Here is a 25,030-nt window from a genome sequence, read left to right as displayed (position 1 = left end):
TTTATTTTTATTACAAATTTTTTAATGTTTATTTTTGAGGGAAAGAGAGAAAATGTGAGCGGGGGAGGGGCAGAGAGAGGAGACAGAATCTGAAGCAGGCTTCATGCACTGAGCTGTCAGTACAGAGCCTGATGCGGGGCTTGGACTCACAAACTGCGAGATCATGACTGAGCCCAAAGTTGGTTGCTTAACTGACTGAGTCAGCCAGGTGCCCCAATTTGAGTATTTAAAAGTCATATTTATTGACTATTTGATTTTATTTTCCATAGCTCATTCATATCCTTTCCATTTTACAATTAGCCTAACTCACCACAGGGGCTTTTTATAACACAGACTCTCAGTAGGCCTGGGGAAGGACCAGACATTCTCAATTCCTAACAAGCTCCTAGGTGATGTCCTTGCAGCTAGTTCAGTGACACACTTTATTTTTTATTTTTTTAAATGTTTTATTTATTTCTAGAAGAGAGAGAGAGACAGTGTGAGCAGGGGAGAGTCAGAGAGAGAGGGAGTCACAGACTGAAACAGGCTCCAGGCTCTGAGCTGGCAGTCAGCACAGAGCCCTACACACACACTTTAAATAGTGAGGCCCAAGAGAAACTCTTGAGCATATCCTCAAGGGACATACCCGAAGATGTTCATTAGAGCACTGATGGTATTGCTGGGCACCTGAACACTACTGAGGTGAGCGGATGGCTAAATTTGTAGGTTGGATGCGAGAGTGGAAAACTGGAGTTACACATGCCAACCTAGATGAATCTCAAAAACAATGCTGGGCGGAAAAAAAGCAAGTTGCAGGAAGGATACATAGGATAGGATATTTAAAATTTTATATAATACTGTGGATTGTTTAGGGATATATGCTTATACAGTAAAAGAATATAGACTTGTGTGGGAATGATAAACATCAAAATTACGACAGTGAGGGGTGCCTGGATGGCAGTCAGTAGAGCATGCGGCTCTTGATCTCGGGGTTGTAAATTCAAGCCCTTGTTGGGTGTAGAGATTACTTAAAAATCTTTTTAAAAAAATTATGGCAGGGGTGCCTGGTGGCTCAGTAAGTTAAGTGTCTGACTTCAGCTCAGGTCATGATCTTGTGGTTTGTGGGTTTGAGCCCCACGTTGGGCTCTGTGCTGACAGCTCAGGGCCTGGAGCCTGCTTCAGATTCTGTCTCCCTCGCTCTCTTGCTTGCACTTTGTCTCTCTCAAAAATAAATAAACAATAAAAAAATTTTAAAAGAAAAGAAAAATTATGGCCGTGATTATTTGGGCAAGGCAGGGCACTGGGGATTGGGAGGGTATATGGCAATTCAGTTACACTGTAAAGCTTTAGTTACTAAACCGGGTAAACTGGGTAAATTTACCCAGTTAAATAATACAACTGTCTGTTACATTATTTTCTATATTTTGTACATCTGAAGTATCTCATTCAACAACCAAAACAACAAAACAAATAGCCTCCTCTTTTTTTTTAAGATGAAGATACTGAGGCTCAAGAACCTAACCTGTGCCAAACTTGTAATCCAGGCTGCAGTTTTTTTTTTTCTTAATGTTTGTGTATTTTGAGAGAGAGAGAGAGACAGAGCACTGGCAGGGGAGGGGCAAACAGAGAGTGGGGGACACAGAACATGACAGGCTCTGAGCTGTCAGCACAGAGCCCGACGGGGGGCCTGAACTCACACACGGTGAGATCTTGACTGGGGCTGAAGTCAGACACTTAACCAAATGAGCCACCCAGGTGCCCCCAGGATGCACTTTTATATTACTATGCTGCTTCAGATTAACAACACAGAACATGGGTTCACCAAGTCAACGGCAAAACTCTGTCCCCAGGTTTGGTTTCCACAAAGGTGGAATCAAACGGTATGCTCAAGTATTTGCTGTGGGACATGATGCACACTGAAAAGAACAGGTTTTGACCTCTAATAACTAGTTCAAAACAAAGTGCCTAAAAACACGTGCTTTGCCTTTTTTTGTTTGTTTGTTTGTTTATTTATTTTGAGAGAGAGCAAGCCAGGAAGGGCAGAGAGAGAATCCTAAGCAGGCTCTGTGCTTACAGAGCCTGACACAGGACTCAAACCCATGAACCATGAGATCATGACCTGAGCTGAAATCAAGAGTTGGACGCTCAACTTACTGAGCCATCCAGGTGCCCCCAACATTTGCTTTGCTTTTGGACTTAGTCTAAAGCATTTGCTTTGGGGGGTGCCTGGGTGGCTCAGTCAGTTTAATCATCTGACTTTGGCTCAAGTCATGATCTCATGATTCCTGACTTCAAGCCCTGCTTCAGGTGAGCATGAGCCCCACCTCTCCCTCCCTCCCTCTCTCTCTCTGCCCCTCACTCACTTGTGCCATCTCTCTCTAATATATAAATAAAACATTTGTTTTGGTACCAGATAAAATAGGCTGTTAAAAGAGGCCCATTATTTAAGAGAAAAGAAAATACCCAAACACTTGAAAACAAACCCTAATGTAAGTTTAATAAGCCTTGGAAGAGTCCCTCTTAGTTTGTCTCCTAGTTTTCCAGTGGTCATGAAGCAAAGTGGGGGAGGAGGAGGAGAACAGGGGATCATTTTGTGAAGGTGGTATACTGACCTGCCAGCTGTGAAGACTTAAAACAAAATGTCAGAGGACATTTTGTCAAAATTAGTCAAAGGCTAATTTTCCTACCCTTGCCATGTCGCCCAGCATGTTGCCTGCCTAGCCCAGACCTGTTGGAGCCACCACCTTCCTGCTTTGTTCTGTTCTCCTCAGTTCCTGTTCCTGAACTTAGTTGTGCCTCTGTTTTGCCCCAAATCTCTTAGAAATATGTTAGTGGTGGGGCACTTGGGTGGCTCAGTCGGTTAAGCGCCGACTTCGGCTCAGGTCATGATCTCACAGTTTGTGAGTTCGAGCCCCGCGTCGGGCTCTGTGCTGACCGCTCAGAGCCTGGAGCCTGCTTCGGATTCTGTGTCTCCGTCTCTGCTTCTCCCTCACTCATGCTCTGTCTCCTCTCTCGCTCAAAAATAATAAACATTAAAAAAATAAAAAAAAAATGTTAGTGGCAGGGAGATAGAAAGGGATGGGCTGCAGGGTCAGGAAAAGCCTGGGTTTACATCCTTCCCATGCCACTAGTGTGCAACTCACTAGACTTGAGACAATGTATCCAGGCCAGTACTGTCCCAGCAGAATGTATTAGGATGATGGATATGTTCTGTACCTACACTGTCCAATATGGCTGTCCCTAGCCCCAGGTGACTATTGAGCACTTGAAATGTGGCTAGTGTGATAGAGGACTTGAATTTTTAATTGTATGTAATTTTCTTTAACTTAAATAGTCACAAGACTAATGGCTCCCATATCGGACAGAGCAAGTGTGGAAAATGGAGAATCAATCCCTCCTTTCACAGAAGATCGCCGTGTGATAATAGGAGATACTCTGATAAAGGGTCCTACTATTAAACTATATCCTGCCTTGAAAGACCCTCAGGGAAGAGTATTGAATGAACATTCTCAAACACTCACTGTCCTGATAAGGCGGTCTCTGTGAGTGTGCTTGGGTGGGCCTGCTTCACACTTGCTATCTCCCCACATCATATGCAACTTTTTTTTCTGCTNAGAAGTTGCTGCGGTGGAGGTCAAGGAGGTTGTTTCCTGCTTTCTCCTCTAGGGTGTTGATAGTTTCCTGTCTCACGTTCAGGTCCTTTATCCATTTTGAGTTTATTTTTGTGTATGGTGTGAGAAAATGATCTAGTTTCATTCTTCTGCATGTTACTGCAACTTTTTTTTTTTAATGTTTACATATTTATTTTGAGACTGAGAGAGGGAGGGAGGGAGGGAGCGGGAGCACATGCAAGCAGGGAAAGGGGCAGAGATAGGGAAAGAGAATCCTAAGCAAGCTCCCACCTGTCAGCATGGGGCCCAACGTGGGACTCGATCTCATGAATCATGAGATCATGACCTGAGGTGAAGAGTTGGACGCTCAACTGACTGAGCCACCCATGTGCTCCAGCAACTCTGAATTTCTGAATACTGCCTGAGGATGCAACTGAGGTAGGCTGGTGTAAACAAGTTTGTTTCTTTCTCTTGTTTCTTCTTTCCTTACTGTGCTGATTAAACAAAATGACTATATTTCCAGAAACCCATTTTTAAATTCTTATGTGACACTATTTGACATTCTTTAAGTTTCCAGATAGAAAATGTTTCTCATTTTCTCCAGTTAAACTAATCATATCATTATGTACCAAATGCTTTAAACTAGAGACAATCTATCTGCATAGGTTAAAAATATACAAAGACATCCATTTTTAGAAACACAAATCAAGCAGCACCAATTTTATTTTATGGTGTTTATTAAAGTAAAAGTTCCTTTTGTAAAACATTAGTGATTTTGGTCCTTATCTTATTTTCCATTAGGCTTTAAAACACTTTACATTATTTACAAAATAAATTGTAATTTTTACGATTGTACATAATTTTTTTGACCCTTGGAATATTACAGTTTCAAGTAACTAAAAAATAAACAGCTGGCAGACTAAGTGTACTAAAAAGTACATCCTGAACATATTTAATTACCACAGTAATTTGAAAGTCTTGATCTTTACTTCTTAAGATTAAAATGCACCATCATGAAGTCATTCAAGAATCTCTGGAATTTCTCTATTATCCACAATGAGACTGTGGATAATCCCTTCTTTCCGCTTCCCACTACTGACAGCCTTTATGTAACAGTCATGGTTCCCAACACTGAAGTGAGTTTCCGTCCCGTCATCTACAAACTCACCCTAGGCCAACAAAAGAAGGAGGGATTAGTGTTCCAGAAACATTTATCTTTGTCTAGAGCACTGACACTATCTAAAAGGGTAGTATAATGAAGTATCTATCAGCTAAACGTTAAACTGTGGAAAATTAGAAGCTTGTATTACTAGATGCTTTTACATCTCTGCTATGAACTGAAAGTTTCTTATTTGTACCCATCTACAATTTGAAGAATCTTGTTTCAGAGGGGGAAAAAAACCCCTTAAACCTCATGGCTAGGTGTCTATAACATGTACTATGTAGACGGTACCAACTACTTTTAAAAGTAAAAATGATAGGGGCGCCTGGGTGGCTTAGTCGGTTAAGCGTCCGACTTTCACTTAGGTCATGATCTCACGGTTCGTGGGTTCGAGCCCTGCATCGGGCTCTGTGCTGACTGCCAGCTCAAAGCCTGGAGCCTGTTTCGGTCTGTGACTCCCTCTCTCTCTGACCCTCCCCTGTTCATGCTGTCTCTCTCTCTCTCTCTCCTAGAAATAAATAAAACATTAAAAAAAAAAAAAGTAAAAATGATAAACATGATCGCGAACACTTATTTTATACCAAGTTACTTGTTCTATGCCAAGAACAGTTTGTGTGCATTATTTCAGGGCATATACTGTGAGCAGTAACCCTGACCATCTATAGTACTAGAAGTACTATTACTATCCACACTGCAGAGGTGAGGAAGTTGAGGCACAGAGTGGTAAAATAGCTGCTGAGGGCCCCAGTCAGGAAGGGATGGGATGTTCTTATCCACTCTATAATCTGATTCCTCAGAATGTAAGGTGGCTTACAGTAAAAATAAACAGATCACATAAAGGCAAACACTACAGATTCTAGACCATTCTACCAGATACAGTAGCTACCGGCCACACATGGCAATCAAGCACGTGAAATGTGGGGACTCTGAAATGCGATGTGCTGTTTAAACGTAAAATATACACTGAGTATGGAAGACTTAGAATGAAACAGAGAATGTAAAGTAACTCTAAAAACTTTTTATATTGATTACATGTTAATTGATAACATTTTGGATATACAGATTTAAATCAATTATATTATTAAGATAAACTTCACCTTTAGACTTTTTAAATGTGGCTACTAGAAAAGTTACACATGAAACTCCTATCTGTGACTCATGCTGTGTTTCTACTGAACATCTAGAGTGAAAAGATAGGGGCCGAGTAGTACAGAGAAGGAAGGAAGAACAGGAGGCTTGGAGGATAAACGTGAATTCTGCCAGAAAGCAAAGAAACGACAATCAGACTTAAAACTTGGCTATGAGCTTCCTGGCAGCCAAAGCAGGCAGAGCAAGGTCCCATAACTGACATTACCCAACCAATGAAAGCAGGGGGTGTACTGGGGAGAGCTTTTTCTGAGCTCTGGGAAGAAGCTGCCCAATGGTTCTTTGAGGGAGGTATACTGACACCACCACAAGGACTGTGCACGGGCACAATCTGACAGATATATTATTTTGGTCATGAGGCTTTGAGATGAAAAGAAAAAGGAGAAAGTAAACTGTAACTCACAGGTGTGCACAGTACTGGGGAAGGCTGCCCAGATGCAGTGCTGCCAACACTACCCTGCAAATTAGGTTCTAGTTACAATAAGGAGACAACTGGGTTGTAAAGGGCTATTGTCCAAACACTTGTGCTTCCCTGTTAATTGCTGCGGAACAAAGACATTGTGGACGCACATTACTGTTACCTTCTTATTTACGACCACATTCTTAATACCACAAAACAACTTTCTCTCTACATCTGCAATGGAGAATTTCTTGAGGGTGGGAGGGGACAGGATTCAAAACCACTGATCTAGTATCTAGAGAACTGCAGGGTAGGAAAGAAGAGGAAGGACCACGAGGTGTGGCGCTGGGTACAGAGCAGGTGTCCTGATCAGTGTTAACGGGTTCCGCAAGGGGCCATGAAACACTGAAGCTCACTAAGCCTCTCTGCACAAAAGAAGTCTCTAACAGTGGATTCAACTTGGAGAGTGAGTGGCGCAAGCTCTGGGGCTCATTATTTGAGTGAGCCCTGGTTAAATATCCCTTCAAGAATTCATACCAGGAGTAAGAAAGAGAGAAGTTTTCATGTTTGTAACCTCTGCTTTCTAGCGTGGGCACTTCCTTGGAAGCAGACAGCCACGAGACCCAGCAGGCCTTCGGGAGCCCGGACCTCCTGCCTTCCGAGCACCTCTCCCCACCTTCATGTACCCACAATAGACAAGGAGACGATGGCAGCAACTACAATGTGCAACTAGCTAAAATGCCACAACAGCAGTTCAGGGCAGAGTCAGCCTGAAAGGCGGGGATGAGGCACGGCGCCCCCTGCTGGCCAGCAGGCCCCACAGCCCTCGGAATGGCCACCCAGGGATGTGAGCTCCCGGTCGCACACTTAGTGCTTCCCATGCTGGTTGGTCTCCTTTACCTCCACTTGCTCCCTGTGCTGTGCACACCGCTATTACTTCATTCTAGCTGAATTCACTCCAATATCCATCCCACCCACAGCCATAACAATGCAAGCAGCTGACAGCAGGGGCCCAACACTCTGGGGTTAGACGCGGATGTTATCGTGCTTGGCCACAAGTGGGGTAGCCTTCTGGCACCGCTGGTCTACAAATTCCACTTGTCTTCTGGGGTTTGCAAACATGCCCTTTCCTCTCTGCCTCTGTGCCATCTGACACTGTACATCACTTCTTTTTCAAAACCTTTGCTTTTAGAAAAGTACCATCTGCTTTGAGTGTATGGTGTATGTAAAGCCTTCCTATTCAAAGTGTGACCGTGGGCCCACATGCAGCACTGGCATCACGGGGGAAGTGTCATAATTTGCATTTTAACAAGATCCCAGGTGATTCCTACGCATACAGATTTGAGAAGGGGGCTCTACGCATACATAGAGCCCCCACTTTAACTTGGATAAACACAGGAGGAGGCCAACCTTTGTGGGAGGAGTTTTTGATGTGCGAAAGCTTTTTAGGACTGAACCTGGTCCAGGAGAGGAGAGGTGCCAACTGGTGAGAGCTGACGCCAGCTCACAACATCAGGTGTTTCCATGCCCTTCCTGTCCCAGGTGCTGTCTGGGGAAGGTCTTCAGAAATTGGGGTCAAGGGTACTTTATCTTTCTTGTTCTTAACCGAGACGACCTTGGCTAATTATCAATCTCCACAATTAGGAAATGCAGCAACATTTCAATGGCAACTTTACACACGGTGCTAAGAATAATCAGAGGGTCAACTTACTGCTGTCTCCATTCTTTTCCCATTGCACCATACATCCATAGTGTCTTTTTCTGTAAAAGCAGCAAATTTAAAAAAAAATTACAATCTATGACTTAAAGATAAAGTTAACTCTTCATTCTTTTAAGAAAAGTTTGATATACTGGATTTCTAAAACGCCATTAACTTTTCATGGCTTTCAAATTCTCCTAAAAGTTGAAGAAACTGTTTACTCTCGATTCACAGACAAAACAAAAATTAAACAAAACACTCTTTTAAGAGAAAATCATGGTCTCAGTACAAATGGACGAAGCTTTGTTAAAATAAATGCCTCAGCACAAACTTCAGGATTTAAGAGGATGCACAGAAATGAACGTGAGGAAGGAGCTTTTCACATGGACTGTCATCGTGACCAGATGACTCCCCTGCCTGTCACACTGAGCCAACTGGATGATGGCACAGAAAGGCCACCAAGAAAGGCTGCCACGAGGTTCACACAGGATGGACAGCATGTCAGGCTTAGAAATTTAGCCTTCAATTTTCTACTGGACAGCACAAGATTCTCTCTTCATTTCTGCAATAGTTTCACTTTGGGGGAAATTACTGGATTATAAAAACCAACAATACAGGTGTGCCCAGTGGAGTACGCTGGGTACGGTGCAAACGCTACAGGGCCATGTGCTGCCACGATTCACCTGGGTGTTGGTTAAGCTGCCAGAGCTCACCTTGGGAGGTGTGCATTGTGTGCGCATGTGCACAAACACATGTGCGTTTGGGGGAGGATCCCCAGGCCCACTTGTAAACATCAGTGTGCTGGCAGGTGGCAGGAGAGAAGCCTGCAGCCCCCAGGCAGCCAGAGGATGAGCTGTAGGTATTATAGCGAAGGCTAGAAAGAATTGTGAGTCAGGCGCAGCCTTGCCTGGGGGTCAAGGCTGAGGTGCTAGTCAGGGGCTTAATTCTGACAGGCCACCTACTCCAGGAACACAGTCTAATAGGGATTCTTTTCTCCCCACACCTTGAGATGGGAGCCTCAGAGAGTGGAGAGACGCCTCTGAGCTGGGCTAAAAGGAGAGAGAGGCAGAGGGGCCCAAACGATGTAGGCACATGTTGCCCTGGTGGCTGCCTGAGCCAGAGGCATCCCCAGCCGCAGCCGCAGGGACACACTGCTTGTCCCAACACCTGATCGCAGTGCTAAACTAAACCTGACGGCAGTGAGAACTGGAATTTTACTTAGTATGCCTACTGGACATGTGCTTGCATGCAGATTCCCTCTAAAGCTATTATTAATGTGCCTCTGAAGAAACCTGCTAATCCAGAAACGATAAAAGAAAAATGGCATAAGTCTGACTACATAAAAGTAAAGAATATTTCTGCATGGTTTGAAAAAACATGTACACACATAAGCAAACTCATACAATAAATGACAAACTGGGAAGAACGAAGTGAAGTTCACAGCACAGACAAAAGTCTAACCTTGAGAAAAAGACCAATAACCCAAAAGAAAGTGGGTCAATGGACATGAAGGTGCATTATCAGAAAAGAAACACAAAAGGATCTCAAACATGAAAAGATGCTCAACTTCACTTCATTTTGAAAAAGGCAAATACAAACAACACTGAAATACCATTTTTCATGCAGCAGAATATCAAAGAAATAACAAAATCTGACACCATGCTTAGCTGGAGAACCTGTGGGGAAATGGGTACTTTGGAGCACAAACCGGTAAAAGCACCAGGAGGGACAACCAGGCACCATCTCCTCAAATGACAAGGGCAGTGATGTGGGACCCAGTGGCCCTACTTTCCCACTTCTGGGATTTTATATTAAATAGATACATGACCTATATTCCAAGAGGCAGGTGAACAAAGCTTCTAACAGCTGCAGGTTAGAAATAGCCCAACCGCCCATCTGTCAGGGATGAGTTAGGTATTTTATTTACTATTGAGACTTCCTCCGCAGCTATAAAAAATGTATGAGAAAGTTCTTTACGTGCTGATAGAAGAGGATTCTCTGAGTATATGAGTAAATCAATAAAGCAGGATGCTTTTATGAAATAAGGCAGTAATATGATATTTGTATTTGCTTGAATCTGAATAATGAAGTACTGGAAGGGCTCATTATTTTTTTTTAAAAAAAGCAGCTTATCTTTACTGTGGAAATAGGGTGGAAGTAAATTTCTCCATGTATCTTTTTGTATCATTATGATTTCTGGATCATGGGTCTAGCACCTACTCAAGTATGTATATTAAAAAAAGAACACATCTGTTTGATAAAGTACTCAGTCACTGCTGCTCAGAAGTGGATCACTGAATCCTAGGAAGGCCTGGAACAGTGCATCCTGGGGCCTCTTCTCTCTGCCTGCCTGCAGCATCTTTTTTTAAAATGATTATTCATTTTTGAGATACAGAGAGAGACAGAGCATGAGTGAGGGAGGAGCAGTGACAGAGGGAGACACAGAATCTGAAGCAGGCTGCAGGCTCTGAGCTGTCAGCATAGAGCTGGATGCAGGGCTGGAACCTACAATCTGAGAGATCATGACTTGAGCCGAAATCAGACGCTTAACTGACTGAGCTACCCAGGCGCCCCGTGAGTATCTTTAACGTATACCCAGATTATGCTCTTGTAATACCATTTTCCTCTATTAGAAACCAGGGCTTTTTCGAAAAAAGGGTGATTTCAGGTCTGAGTAAAAAATGTTCAAAATGAGCCTTGGTATCTTGTCATACCAGACTGCAAGGAGGCTTTCAACCAAGGATGTGACTCCTTTAGGAGTCAACCTACAGAACACACCACTGGCCAAAATTGGGACAATCTGAGGGTCAATAAGAATAATAACTTCAATATGTTGTGACACACATCAAATCGTTTAAATCCATGAGTTAATAATGACCAAAAAACCCTAAATGATCACCTTTAGAGGAGAATATGTTCCAATTCAGCATTTTGAAAACTGATAAAGGGAAAACAAATGTTATTCTGCATTTCTTATTTAAATTGTACCTCTGTGCAACCAAACGGTAGATGACAGGAAGTTTCTCATTTTAGCAATATTCCAGAATATCACCATTTGGCCACTGCTAATGAATTAGCGGGTGCAAACATGAGGTATTAGAGGTTGCCAACATTAAAAAAAAATTGACAAACATCATGTGCCTCTTGATATAACAAAATTATAAAGTAGTCTTGCCAGAAAAAAAAACCAAAGCTAAATTTGACTAATTCTTCAGTCAACTACTAATGTATAGGAAATATCAGAGAAATAGGGTGCCTGGCTGGCTCAGTTGGTAGAGCATGTGACTTGAGCTCAGGGTTGCAAGTTTGAACCCCACATTGGGTATAGAGATTACTTAAAAATAAAACATTTAAATATATATATATTTAAAAAATATATTTTTAATTTATATTAATAAAAACATTTTAAATATGTGTGTATATATATATATATAACAGAAAAAGATACAGAGAATAATCACAGAAATGCAATCCACAAAATCCAGACCACAGGAAACTCTTCAAGACAAAATGATCCATTTCTCCAATAAATAAACTATTCAGGAGTTTCTGGTTTCTTTTTTTCCAACTATGTGCATTTAATTACTTGATCAGCATTTTTCATTCTTTTTTTAAGTGATTTCTACACCCAATGTGGGGCTCAAACTCATGACCCCGAGATTAAGAGTCACATGTTCTTCCAACTGAGCAAGCTAGTGCTCCAAACATTTTTCATTCTTTTTTAAGATTTTAGTTTTATGTCGTTTCTACACCAACATGGGGCTCAAACTCACAACCCTGAGACCAAACTCTCTGAGCCAGCCAGGAACCCCAACACTTTTCATTCTTAAAAAAAATTGTTTTAAACGTATTTGCGGGGGTGCCTGGGTGGTTCAGTCGGTTAAGCATCTGACTCTTGATTCCGGCTCAGGTCATGATCTCACCATTCATGAGTTCAACCCTTGCATTGGCCTTTTCGCTGACAATGCAGAGCCTGCTTGGGATTCTCTGTCCCCCTCTGTCCCTTCCCATTACTCAAAAAATAAATAAAAACTTAAAAAAAAAATAAAAAGGTGTTTGCTAGCTAGACTGCAGACTCTTTAAAGGAATGGACAACATCTCTTCATCTATGGATTCTCAGTGCCTGGTTATGCTAACTGGTATTCAGTAGGTACTCGATATTATCTAAATAAGTGAAATCAGTGAATTAACAAGATGATCCAAATGGTCTTAACTTAATGATTTGAGAAGCAGGAAATACTAGGAGTACCAGAAGAGAGAAAAGATAGTAACTAGTAAATATTTGTCTCTTAAGTTTTGAAGGCCCAGTAGAAACAACACAGATGGCAATCTGTAACAAAAGACCTTAATTTAAAGACCAATGGCTTATTACTTTTTATTTTTTAATCTACTTCATCTGGACTTTGACAGTTTTGATCTGTTGCAGTACTAACCCTAAACCTAGAATTTTTCCCTGGTAGAAAGATTACTAATTAATCTTAAATTTCCAACTGTCTTTTTTTTTTTTTTAATGTTTGTTTATTTTTGAGAGAGAGAGAGAGGGAGACCCAGAATTGGAAGTAGGCTCCAGGCTCCGAGCTATCAGCACAGAGCCCAAAGTGGGGCTCAAACTCGCTGACGATGAGATCATGACTCGAGCTGAAGTTGGATGCTTAACCAATTGAGCCCCTCCAACTGTTTTTACACATCTCTTTAAAGAGAAATATAATAATAAAGAATAGAAATATCAATAATAATTATAAATGTCTACATTAATATTTCTTTTTTTTAAACCTGTTTATCATCCTTAAAACCATCACTCTAAAATCTGGTTCTCACATTTCACTTAAATGAATACTTCATTCACATAGGGCACATCAGAAATACACCTACATTGCGGCATCTGGGTGGCTCAATCTCATGGTTTGTGAGTTTGAGCCCCACATTGACCTCTGAGCTGACAGCTGGGAGCCTGGAGCCTGCTTCTGATTCTGTGTCTGGCTTTCTCTCTGCCCCTCCCCAACTAATGCACATGCTCGCTCTCTTTGTCTCAAAAATAAACAAACATTAAAAAAAAAACAGAAGAAATATAGCTAGCCTCACACTCTGTCTATTCAAAGCTCCCACAGAGGGACTAATTAACAATGTTCATAAAAAGCCAATGAATTCTGCAGAAACAGCACTCACCCAACACAACTCTAAAGTCCTCACCATCCAAATGTAATACCCAAGTATTGGTGGTTTTTGACCTGTTCTCCATATACTTCTTGAGACTCTTCCCATTAATTTCCAGAGTATATTCATATGCAAATCCACTGACAGCATCTATATTTATGGTTGCTTTTGTCTTTGCAGCTCCAACGCAGAAGGTTTCTTTGCCTACTAATTTGAACATCCATTCTTTTCTTATCTCTTCCTAAGCAATAAAATATAAAAGTTGAAAACACACAAATGAAGATAACGTAATATTTACAGAAAGGCTATAGTTTTTAAAAGATTTTTATTATTTTTAAAGTTTATTTCTTTTGAGAGAGAGAGAGAGAGAGAGTGTGGGGGAGTGTTAGAGAGAGAGGGAGAGAGAGAATCCCAAGGAGCCTGAAGAGGGCTTGAGCTCACAAACCATGGGATCATGACCTGATAGGATTAGCTGACTGAACCACCCAGGTGCCCCAAGAAATGGTATAATTAAAGTGAGTAAATAGCAATGCTATTTAGGTATAATTTTATTCTTTCATGATCAAATATTTTAGAAAATAAAAGCACTTGAAGTTTAAATGTTATAGTGTATGGATTCTGTAACTATAATTAGTTTGCTTTGTCCAGCAAAATGTTACAGGCCAAAATATAAAGATAGCCACTGTAAGAGAAAAACCCTGAATTCATATGTGAAGAGTCTATGTTAATAAAATCCAGCATTTTTTTTCCTACCTTCCCATCTACATATACCACTCGTTTGCCTGATGTGGTCCCATGTTCAAATTCAATCTTATGGACTCCGTCACTTAAAGCAACATCCCAAACGGCCACGAGATCTGTCATTTTTTCCAAGCTATAAGGAGGGCTAAGGGAATAAAATAAAGCAATTACAACAGACCAAAACCAGTAAGAGAATAACAAATTAATCTTTCCAGACAAAACATCAGATTTTTTAACCCATAAAATTATAAAATATTAGAGTGATAGTAACTAAGAAATTCTACTCACAGTACATATAACTATCTTCTCCCTCTTGTGCACTCTTCCTTTAAGATGAAACTACTATATATGGGTATGTAGTCAGATAATTCCAAACAAAGTCACCTTAATATTAATAGGCTTAAGAGCCGATCAGTTTATCCAGGATAGTATTCTAAGCTGGGCTACAGAATAATGCTTGGAAAGGTCAGTAAAACGTCTCTACTTCTCCCGTGCACCCTCATTTAAAAAGCACAGTATTTAATTCTGGTTTTTCTTTTTCAGATCCATTCACTCCAAAACAAAAACTCTCCAAACCTTTCATACTTAAACCAATTAGGATTCATTTGAACAAAAAGGGTTCTAATTTATTATACTAAGAAAAATAAAAGTCATAGAAAAAATATCCTATAGTAAAAGAGAAAAAAATGTATGGAAAATGTAATTCTTGTCCTTACTATACTAATCTTATTTAAAAAATAAAGGATTCTGTTTTGTCATAAGTTTCTGGCACAACTTAAATACATGTTTGATTTTAATATTTTAATATAACGTCTCTAACATTTATCCTATGTCATATATACGATATATATATTATGTTACATAATACATACATAAAATATTTTTGAGCCTGTTCTCTTAACTACATCTTACTCTTTATTCACTCTAATGTCCTTTGTGTGCTCTACATCAGAAATGGTAAATGGATTTTTTGTTATTTTGAAGTGATTGCCAGGAACTCTGTGCTAAGATGGGCTTGAGGACCTTACATCAGGCCCTATGGGAAAATGCCAAGTGTTTACTACCCTTGCTCTAAATCACAGAAAAGCAAAACCAAGCATTCTGCCACTTTACAAAATGTGTCCTTAACAAAGTAGCCTGGACAAATAACTCTTGAGTGATTAAAACAATCTTAAAAGTTTCAAAAGCCAGTTTTACTGCCATGCAAGACATTTACCTTTCGTCATCTTCAAAGATAGGACTGTCATCTCCAGATGCCATGGTTGGCAAAATAGCCTTTAATCCAATTAGCAGCCAGGAAAGAAAAAAGCAGAATTGCAGCAAAGAAAGGTTGAGAGCAACAAAGATAACATCTGCAAAGGGTTTTTTCTAAGTTTGCAATCCATTTCTTAAATTGCATGCAGTTTCTGATGAAACCAGCTTTTACATACAATAGAATTGCAATCTCCAATTTCAGGAAAAGAAATTAAGTCATGCAAATTGGCCAATCATATTTTTCCCTGTTACAAATTTATAATTTCCTAAAACTGGAGAATAAACTCTAGTTTATTTCAAATATTATACCACATCAGAGCTGCAAGAGACCTAGAGATCCTCTGGGTCCTGTACGTCTCAAATCGAGGTATAAGAAGCCCCAAGGGAGTGAGGCAATGGGTGAGGGAATACATAAAACCCAAGATAAACAGAATGCATCTTCAGGAAGCATCAATGTCACAGGGTGGTAACAAATTTAAATGCAATCATAATATTAAATTTTAAACGTCTATATATTACAGTGGAATATATAATTTGAAAATTTGGGGGAGGGCACATGGCTGGCTCAGCCAATAGAACATGCAACTCTTGATCTCGGGGTCATTAAGTTCAAGCCCCACAGTGGGTATAGAGCTTACTTAATTAAAAAAAAATAATAAATAATAAATTTAAAAATGTTTAGATAACTTCAAAGAAAGGACAAGTTTGCAGGAAGCAGCAAAGGATATGCTAGTGCTGTTTTCCAACCGCAAACTTAATTTACCCACTTACTCAAGCCCACTTAATTTACTAGTGCCAATAATGAATCCACAAAAGTTATGTGGTTTGCTCAGGTCACTAGTAGGGTCTGAGCCAGAACTAGAGCCCAGTACTCCAATGCAAAATACCTCCGAATTAACTGGGCTATAATACAAATTAAATTGTACTAAAATCAAAAGCACACATATTCACACATGCATAGGAAACCCTCCACATTTGGAGATCTGAGATTAACAGCCTGTACCCCTGCCAAACCTACCAAAAAACAGGTTCAAGTATTTTTTGCTTCCAAGATCTACTCTGGCCTAGCCTTTTCCCTAGAGCTGCCCAAGGGTGCTCTCTCCTTGTTAAAAATGGGAGATTGCCCAACTTCTTTAGCTGGAAACAGTCAGAAGCCACAAACTGTTTTTAAAAGGATGTTAACGAAGAGATTAGTATTGATAAAAGCAATCCAACAGGCAAAGAAAACATACAAATTTTAGAATAAAAACTAGATAAAACTTCAAAACACTTTGTACCTAAAATAAATCTTTTTTTTTTTTTTTTTGGTAGCACCTTAAAAATTTGTGAATTTTTCTAGTCTTAAGCACTAGGATATCTCCTATGAAAGTGGAGGGTATCCTGCAACTATAAAAGCAAAGAGAATACACAGCAATAAGGAAGCCAAATAGAAGAATATAACCTTGGATAAGCCATCCTTTGCACATCAGAGTGGGCTTAGGGATACCATTCAAATTTTGCTTTGTAACTTTTAGAGACCCTATAAAGCTCAGTAATTCAGCATTCAAACTTGAAAGAATTGCCCAGTTTTCCATTATAAGAAACTTCAATATTATTACAGTAAGATAAAAGCATGGTACCATCTTAATTATAACTTTTCATATAGAAGTATAAAAGACAACACAACAAATTAGAAGGGAAGTGAGAAATCAAAATCACATTTATTTTTTGAAAAATTTCCCTACATTCATTTATTTATGGAGTATCTACCTAAGGTGCTGAAAAGTTTTGGAACTAGTGATGGTCGCACTCATTGGTGAATGAACTTAATGTCACTGAACTGTACACTTAAAGATGGTTAAAATGGCTGGGGCACTGGGATGGCTGTTGGTTAAGCATCCAACTCCAGCTCAGGAGTTATTATACTTCAACTAAACTGTTAAAAAAAAAAAAAAAGACCTAGGTGCCCTTCTGGTAGTGTTTCTTGGAATGTGATTATATCTATAACCGAAAGATGATCACAACTGTCCTTGTCCCCAATATCTATGTTACTCATTTGAATAATGATAAATATCTGTCACACGTCTCTATGTTACAAACTGGACTTATTCTAAATATTCATTCACATGCTAGTAGTTATCAGTCACTTATGTGCAGGGCACTCAGCTGGACACTGAGCCCAGAGCGAGGGGCTCTAGAAAGACCAAAAGATGATTACAACAGAACCATGGGAGTGTCCTAGAAAAGGGAAGCAGTGAAGGGCAGAATAGGCCCACAGAGATGGGATACTAGCCTCGCTAAATGGGTGGGAAGGCCAAAGAAGACTTGGCTTTAAAATCTGAGAATGGGGCACCTGAGTAGCTTAGTCTGTTAAGTGTCTGACTTCGGCTCAGGTCATGATCTCACAGTTTGTGAGTTCAAGCCCCACATCCGGCTGTGTGCTGACAGCTCAGAGCCTGGAGCCTGCTTCACAGTCTGTGTCTTTCTCTCTCACTGTCTCTCTCCTGCTTGCACTCTCTCTCTCTTAAAAATAAATGAACATTAAAAAAGTTTTTTTAAAACCTTGAGAGAAAGGAATTAATCCACTGTCATTTTTAAACTCTTATACAAGAGTGGCCAGGTGGCTCAGTTGGTTAAGCATCTGATTTTGGCCCAGGTCATGTTCTCATGGCTCATGGGTAGGTTCGAGCCCCGGGTCAGGCTCTGTGCTGACAGCTCAGAGCCTGAAGCCTGCTTCCGATTCGGTGTCTCTCTGTTTCTGTCCCTCCCCCACTCACACTCTGTTGTTCACACTCTGTCTCTCTCTCAAAAAAAAAAAAAAAATTAAAGAAAAGTTTTAAAAAATAAACTCTCATACATACATTTAATTTTCAGGATGTGACCCAACTGGAAAATGACCATCACAAAGAAAATTCCCTCTATTTAATAACAAACTTTAAAAATGTAAGTGAAAAGGATGGAAACACAAATTCCATTTATTTTCACTGATGATGATGTCACTCACTTGACACTTTCTACACCTCTTCAAAGAAAACGTTTTAAGTATCTAGTCATCAGCATAATCTTTTATAATCTCTTCCCTAGAGATCCAACAGTCATGTTTCCAAGTACGCCTCAAACATTAAGTGGAAACTATTCACCTACCCCCAGCCTGAATTTTGCCTTAACTTGGCTTTAACTGTAGTGGGGACTGTAATGGTATGTCCAAGCTAAACCTAAATCAGTTTTAAAAATTACAAAATATTCATAGTTCCGTTTTCAGCAAAAGCTCTAGGTAACACCAGCCACAAGGGAGGTCACACTTCAACAAGTAGGTGTTGACACTGTATGCCCAGACCCTTGTGAAGCCCCGGGACCTCCCGAAAAGTCAGGAAGCTCCGTAAGCCAGGGAGCTCAAAGAACTGCTTTTTGTAATAGCTACCACCTGAAGGGCACCTGCATGTTCACCCACACGGGGGGAATCCACGAAGTAAATCACAGCCTGTCACTCAACAAACTGCACGTCCAGCCCGGCCAGGCCCCGGGGCTGGATGCGGCGGTCAGCCTGGCGCACACGGACGCAGTCCAGTGCGGCCAATACAAAGGACGCGGAAAAACCCGCGAAGCCGCGGGCAGCTGCCCGTGCCGCATCCTTCGGCCAAGAAGCCGGACTACAGCACCTCGCGATCTAGGCTCCGCACAAATACGATCTGCTCGTGCGTCCAGGGGNGCCGCCGCCGCAGCCGAGGGCGCCCTTGGCTGCGCGCAGGGGCTTCTGGGGGCCGCCCCACCGGCGCCGCGGGGCTCACCTGGCCGCCGTGGACCGCGGGAGGCTCTGGGCTACGCAACGCGCGGGTTCCGGCTCTGCCGCTTAGGCCACGTAGCCTTCGCCGAGAACCGGACGCCTCCTCCGCCTAAGCTGAAAGCTCGGCAGCCGCCAGGCCCGTGCGCGCCGACTCTCTGTGGCGCTTCAGGTCCCCTGAGGTGCCCAGCGCAGGCCGTCACCCGCCCCCGCGCTCCGCAGACCCAGCCCCGCCCGCTGCCTCAGCTGACCGCTTAGTGCTCTCTGCTCGAGCACCCTCTCCCCAAACCTTAGGTCCTGCTCCACGTCCAGTCGTCCCGCCAGGCAAGGTTGGTAAGACCCGCTGATAGCAAGCGCGGGGCTGGACGCTGGGGATCAACCTGGTGGCAAAACCGGACCACGTGTCTTCTCAGAAGCCACCGGGCGGGTAAATCTGATTAAGGCATTCGTTCCTTGGAATCTGTTTATTTGGCTCCTTGGTTCCATAAGGACCCAAACTCTTTAAGGGGGCATGAGCCCCGCTGTAGATTCTCAAATGATGCAAACTCACTCTCTCCGCCCCGCGGGCCCCTGCAGATGCTCTTTTCTCCGCTGGGCACTCCTCCCTGCCTTTTACCTTAGTTATCCTCCACTTTGTTGTGGCGCTTGCTCTTCAAATATCATTTCTTAAGGAAAACTATCTTGGCCCTGAAGACTTGCACCACTTGGAATTCCCCTTAGTTCCTGCCAGGGTGTGTAATTATTTGTGTAATTTTTGTTTAATGTGTAATTTAATAGTACGCTGAGGTCATTAAAGGCAGGTGCTATGGGTCCTTGGCTCTCACTCTTGTATCTCCCACATCAGCACAGTGCAAGATGCTGAGCAAGTATGTGAGAGAAAGGGAGGTTGAGGGACAATAGCAAACAGTCTATTAATAGATTAATCAGTCTGCAAAATCATAATGACTGAATTCTTAAGCAAATTATGTTACAAGGATTGTCCTTCATGAGCACTGTTTGCTACCCTGGATTGAAAACTCCTCTAACACGAAGACTTTTCATATTTGTATTTTTTTCTAAACCGGTGTCTGGAACAGAGAATTTGCAATGAATGTTGGAAGAATGAGTTAGGGGCAGAAGGTAAAAGGCTGCAGAGTGGAAATTTCCAGGGATGGAACAAGGCTAACTAAGACACCTCCCTAATTAATTTTTCCTAGTCCTGAGTTCTTCTAAGAAACAATCTGAGTTGTTGGGCTAGCGTCTGGAAAACCTGGGTTGGGAAGCAGCTCAGTGATACTGTTTCAGGAGGAATCATATTTTCTTGTAAAACTTTAGAAATCTGGGGGTGCCTGGGTGGCTCAGTCAGTTAAGCGTCCAACTTCGGCTCAGGTCATGATCTCTCAGTTTGTGGGTTCGAGCCCCGCATAGTCTCTGTGCTGACAACTAGCTCACAGCCTGGCGCCTACTTCGGATTATGTGTCTCCCTCTCTCTCTTACCCTGCTCTGCTCACACTGTCTCTTTCACACTCAGAAATAAATAAAAACATTAAAAAAAAAAAAAGAAATCTGGATATGCTTGACAAGATCAAAAAGGTATAATTTATTGAATGTGTGCTATGTCCTTATATATTGTTGTCTAATTTTCACAATTGTCCTGTGCTTCTATTACAGAGCGACCCAAAGAAAGCACCTCAGGGGCTTCAGGGCCAGCACGTGGAGCAAGGCCTATGGGATTCAGCAAGTTCATGTTAACAGGGTCTGTTACTAGAAAAGTATTGATTGTTCTTGAAGAAAAATCTGGGCCTGTCCTTAGAGGCCTGGGAAGCTCTTTTCCTCGGGTGCTGCAGAAACATTCAGGAGGTACAGTCAAGTCTGCACCATGGATAAGCAGTGCAGTCTGAGTCCTCAGCTGGCTCGTTCCTGTTTTCTTTTTGGGTATACTTTCTCGGATATCTGGCGTTAAGGAACCTACCAGTTTGGGCTACATTTTCCATCTACTTATTCCCAGGGGGCCCAGGACCCTAGTAGAGGTATCAATAATTCCTTGTTACCAGATGGGATTGTTATAGAAAGACAGTCTGAAGAAAACACCGTGAAAGGTATTGAGCTGATTCTGCTTTTGACTTTACTTCCCCCTCTCCCATACTAATCTCTATGCCCAACATGGGGCTCACACTCACAACCACAATGTCAAGAGTCACATGCTTTATTGACTGACCCAGCCAGGTGCCACATGCTTTTGGCTTATTCTCAGATTATTTGTTTCCTAGGATGTACCTAGAGGCTGNGAGAGAGAGACAGTGTGAGCAGGAGAGGGTCAGAGAGAGAGGCAGATACAGACTCTGAAATAGGCTCCAGGCTCTGAGCTGGCAGTCAGCACAGAGCCCGACGCAGGGCTCGAACCCACAAACCGCGAGATCATGACCTAAGCGAAAGTCGGACGCTTAACCGACTAAGCCACCCAGGCGCCCCCCTAGAGGCTGTTCTTACCTCTTAAACTTCCTCTCTCAATTTGCCCATAGACATCAGTAATTGACCGATTTTTTTTAAGATCTTATTTTTGGGGCAGCTGGTGGCTCAGTCGGTTGGGCGTCCTACTCTTGATTTTGGCTGAGAACATAATCTCACCGTCATGGGATGGAGCATCACATTAGGTTCTGTGCTGGGTGTGGAGCCTGCTTGGGATTCTCTCTTTCTCTCTGTCCCTCTGCCCGTCCCCTGCTTTTGTGTGTTTTCTCTCTCTCTCTTTCTCTCGGATGGCAAAAAAAGATTTTGTTTTTAAGTAATCTTTATACCCAATGTAGGACTTGAATTTATAACCCCAAGATTAAGAATCACATGCTCTACTTTAAAATTAAAAAAAAAAAGAAAAAATCACAGGCTCTACCAACTGAGCCAGCCAGGCACCTCATCAGTGATTTATTTTAGGACAGCAGCTAAAAATGTTTTTATTCACCATTCTCCATGTTTTCATTGGGCCTCCATTTAAAAAGGGAATTTTTTAAAAGTGTATTTATTTGAGGGAGGGAGGAAGGGGCAGAGAGAGAGAATCCCAAGCAGACTCTGAGCTGTCAGTGAAGCCGGAGGTGGGGCTCTGTCGCAGGGACCATGAGATTGTGACCTTAGCCAAAATCAGGAGTCAGATGCATAACCAACTGAGCTGACCCCAAAGGCCAACATGAACATAAATTTTGGTGTTTCCTTCTATAATTATATAGAAATTGTATACATAAATAGGTTATACCTGCTAGAATGGATATTATCTAAGAAAAGAAATACCAAGTGTTGGCAAGGATAGGAGAAAAGGAAACCCTTGTGCACCGTTAGTAGGAATGTAATTTGGTATAGCTACTGTGGAAAACAGTATGGAGGTTTTTAAAAAATTAAAAATAGAACTACACTATAATCCAGCACTTTCATTTTTGGGTATTGATCACACACACACACACACACACACACACACACACATTATGCAGCTGTAAAAGAGAAGGAAATTCTGCCATTTGTGACCACATGGATGGACCTCAAGCAGACTGTGCTAAGTGAAATAAGTCAGACAGAGAATGACAAATAATTCATATGTCTCTTATAGGTGGAATCTAAAACAAAAGCAGAAATAAGCTCATACCTAGATATAGAGAACAGATTGGTGGTCATAAGAGGTTGATGGGGGGAGAAATGGGTGGAGGGGATGTACATCTATTTAAAAAATAATGAAGAGAGGTGTTTTGAAAAATCCCACTTTGAATTATATATTGTCAGTTTATTATTACTAGTATATTTGGCTTGTGTCTACTATTTTACCTTTAGCTTTCTAATTGTCCCACCTCTATTCTGCTTTTTGTTCTCCTTTCTTGCATTCTTTCAAAAAATTAAAATTTTTATTTTTACGTTTATTTATTTTTGAGAGACAGAGAAAGAGGGAGAGGAAGGGGCAGAGAGAAAGGGAGACACAATCTGAAGCAGGCTCCAGGTTCTGAGCTGTCAATATGAGCACAACTCGGGCTTGAACTCATGAACCAAGAGATCATGACCTGAGCTAAAGTCAAACACTTAACCCACTGAGCCACCCAGGCGCCCCTCCTTTCTTGTGTTCTTAAAGATAGACTTAGGTTTTGTTTTCTTATTCTGCTTTTTCTGTCTACTGGCTTAGAAGTCATTGGCTCTATTCCTGTTCTTAGAATGGCTACCCTTAAAATTTTACATTGCATGCTTAAAGTATAGACATCCCCTTCCAAACAATACAAGGACCTTGAAATACTCTAACTCCAGTGCCTGCCCCCATTTTCATTTTAGTCTGTCCTTTTTTTCAGCCCACAAATTTGCCTTCATGATCATTATACTGTACTATACGATTATATGATGTTTCTTTTGATTTATCTACCTGTTTATAATTTTTTTCTCAATAATCCCTGTATCTCAGACTTGTCTTTGATCACTTTTCTTCTTTCTAAAATATATACTTAGAAGTTCTTTTAGCATAGGTCTTTTGGTGATTTAAAAAAATTTTTATTTTGAGATCATCGTCTCTGGGAGCTAGGGAGAGCCGCTGATCTGGACCCATTTTAACATGCTTCCAGGGGCCTGGTCAGTGCAGGAATCTTGGGCTCAGTTCCCCCTGACTTGCTCCTAGCTCTGCCAATGCTCCTGACTGTGCTGAGTAAGTATTTACCTATAGGTAACACTCCTCTCTAAATGTGTATCTCTCATAGCTTTGGGTTCAGCTCACAATTTTGTTTCATCTCCTTTGAGATTTTAATTCCTAGAAAACCAGCAAGGAAATAAAATTATTATTTTTTAAATGTTTATTTATTTTGAGAGTGAGAGAGAAAGAACAAGTGGGGGCAGGACAGAGAGAGAGTGAGATAGAGAATCTCAAGCAGGCTCCACAGTCAGTGGAGAGCCCTACACGGGGCTTGATCTCATGAACTGTAGAAATTATGACTTCAGCTGAAATCAAGAGTTGGATGCTTAACCAAATGAGCCATCCAGGTGCCCCTATTTTTATTTTATTTTTTTAGTATAAAAAGAAAAAAGAAATTAAATATATAAATAATGTCTTAGGTATGATAGAGTCTTACTTTTGAAAAATTATTTGAGGGTATTTGAGAGGTGCCTGGCTGGCTTAGTCAGTGGAGCATGCAACTCTTGATCTCAAGGTTGTGAGTTCGAGCCCCAGGTTAAGTGTAGAGATTACTTAAATATAAAACCTTTAAAAATAAATAAATAATTATTTTGAAGTGTACATTCTAGTGGAGGAAGTACCCACAGAAAATGAGGAAACAGACTGTGGTAAGTTGCTTCCAAGAATGCTCCCAAGGATCCCCACTTCTCGGTATTCACATCCTTGTACAGTCCTCTGCCGTGTTTTACTATGGTTGGTCTGTGTGATTAATAGCATACAGCAGAAGTGATGATATGTGCTTCCTGAATTAGGTTATAAAAAAGACTTCGGCTTCTGTTTTAGGTGCTCACATATTCCCTTGGATCACTCCCTCTATGGGAAGCTGCCATGTTGTAGGGATACTCCGGCAGCCTGTTGGAGAGGCTCGCTTGATAAAGAACAAACTGAGGCCTGCTGGTAACCATGTGAGTCAGTTTGGAAGTGAATCCTTCAGCCCCAGTTGAACCTTGAGATGACCAAGCCTGACTAACAGGTTGACTGCAACCTCATGAATGATTCTGCCCAGACCATCCAGCTAAGCCACTCTTGTATTCCTGACTCACGGACATGACAAGATATTACATTTTTGTTTTGAGGGACTGTGTTTAGGGATAATTTGTTATGTACCAATAGATAACTAAGACACAGATCAAATCACTTCAAATTGGAATAAATGCATACCAATCTTACGGTAGAGCAGATGCCCATCAAGAAAAGTGGTTTGGTCAAGTGGTTAATGAAATAGGCCTTGGAGCCTGAGTGCTGGTTTCACATCCTGGCTCTGCCACATACTAGCTATGTGATCTTAACAAGACTTTTTTTTTTAACTTTTATATTCCAATTTGGCCATTTGTAAAATGAAGATAATAACACTACTTATGTTAAGGTTGTTGTGAAGAGTCAAGAAGTCAGAAAATAAAAGCAGTTAACCTTGAGCTTATACATTTTAAAGGTTCAATTAATATAACTATTGTTAACCTG

The 25,030-nt window shown here is 41.4% G+C and overlaps 1 protein-coding gene and 1 long non-coding RNA gene across 5 annotated transcripts; one reads left to right on the top strand and one right to left on the bottom strand.

The window, feature by feature from the left end:
• Nucleotides 1–4,329: 4,329 nt before the first annotated feature.
• Nucleotides 4,330–19,423, bottom strand: FAIM (Fas apoptotic inhibitory molecule). Of its 4 annotated transcripts, none has more exons than XM_077756679.1 (6): nt 19,196–19,423; nt 15,109–15,167; nt 13,905–14,037; nt 13,164–13,392; nt 8,010–8,059; nt 4,330–4,759 (listed from the first exon to the last, which is right to left on the bottom strand). In XM_077756679.1, exons 2-6 carry the CDS (start codon nt 15,150–15,152, stop codon nt 4,610–4,612), a joined length of 606 nt encoding a protein of 201 aa, XP_077612805.1. In that variant the 5' UTR covers nt 15,153–15,167; nt 19,196–19,423; the 3' UTR covers nt 4,330–4,609. The 4 variants fall into 4 exon arrangements, with proteins under 4 accessions (XP_077612805.1, XP_077612804.1, XP_077612807.1 ...); XM_077756678.1 differs by lacking the exon at nt 19,196–19,423 and adding an exon at nt 18,914–19,010; XM_077756681.1 differs by lacking the exon at nt 15,109–15,167 and having other exon boundaries at nt 19,196–19,415.
• Nucleotides 19,146–25,030, top strand: LOC144225482 (uncharacterized). The gene is made up of 3 exons (XR_013333319.1): nt 19,146–19,235; nt 20,557–20,984; nt 24,353–25,030. It is a non-coding gene; the product is annotated as an uncharacterized LOC144225482 (long non-coding RNA).

This window comes from Crocuta crocuta, unplaced genomic scaffold (genome assembly GCF_008692635.1).
Source record: "Crocuta crocuta isolate KB4526 unplaced genomic scaffold, BGI_CrCroc_1.0 scaffold337, whole genome shotgun sequence".
Lineage (NCBI taxonomy): Eukaryota > Metazoa > Chordata > Mammalia > Carnivora > Hyaenidae > Crocuta > Crocuta crocuta.
Note: the sequence above shows the minus strand (reverse complement) of the source record. Positions and strands in the feature narration are given on the sequence as shown.

Coding starts and splice junctions, on each gene's coding strand:
- FAIM (XM_077756679.1), bottom strand. CDS start 15,152: ATGGCATCTGGAGATGACAGTCCTATCTTTGAAGATGACGAAAG. Junction 8,060..13,163: donor GGACTTTAGAGTTGTGTTGG/GTGAGTGCTGTT, acceptor CTGCTTTTACAG/AAAAAGACACTATGGATGTA. Junction 4,760..8,009: donor GGAAAAGAATGGAGACAGCA/GTAAGTTGACCC, acceptor TTGTTGGCCTAG/GGTGAGTTTGTAGATGACGG.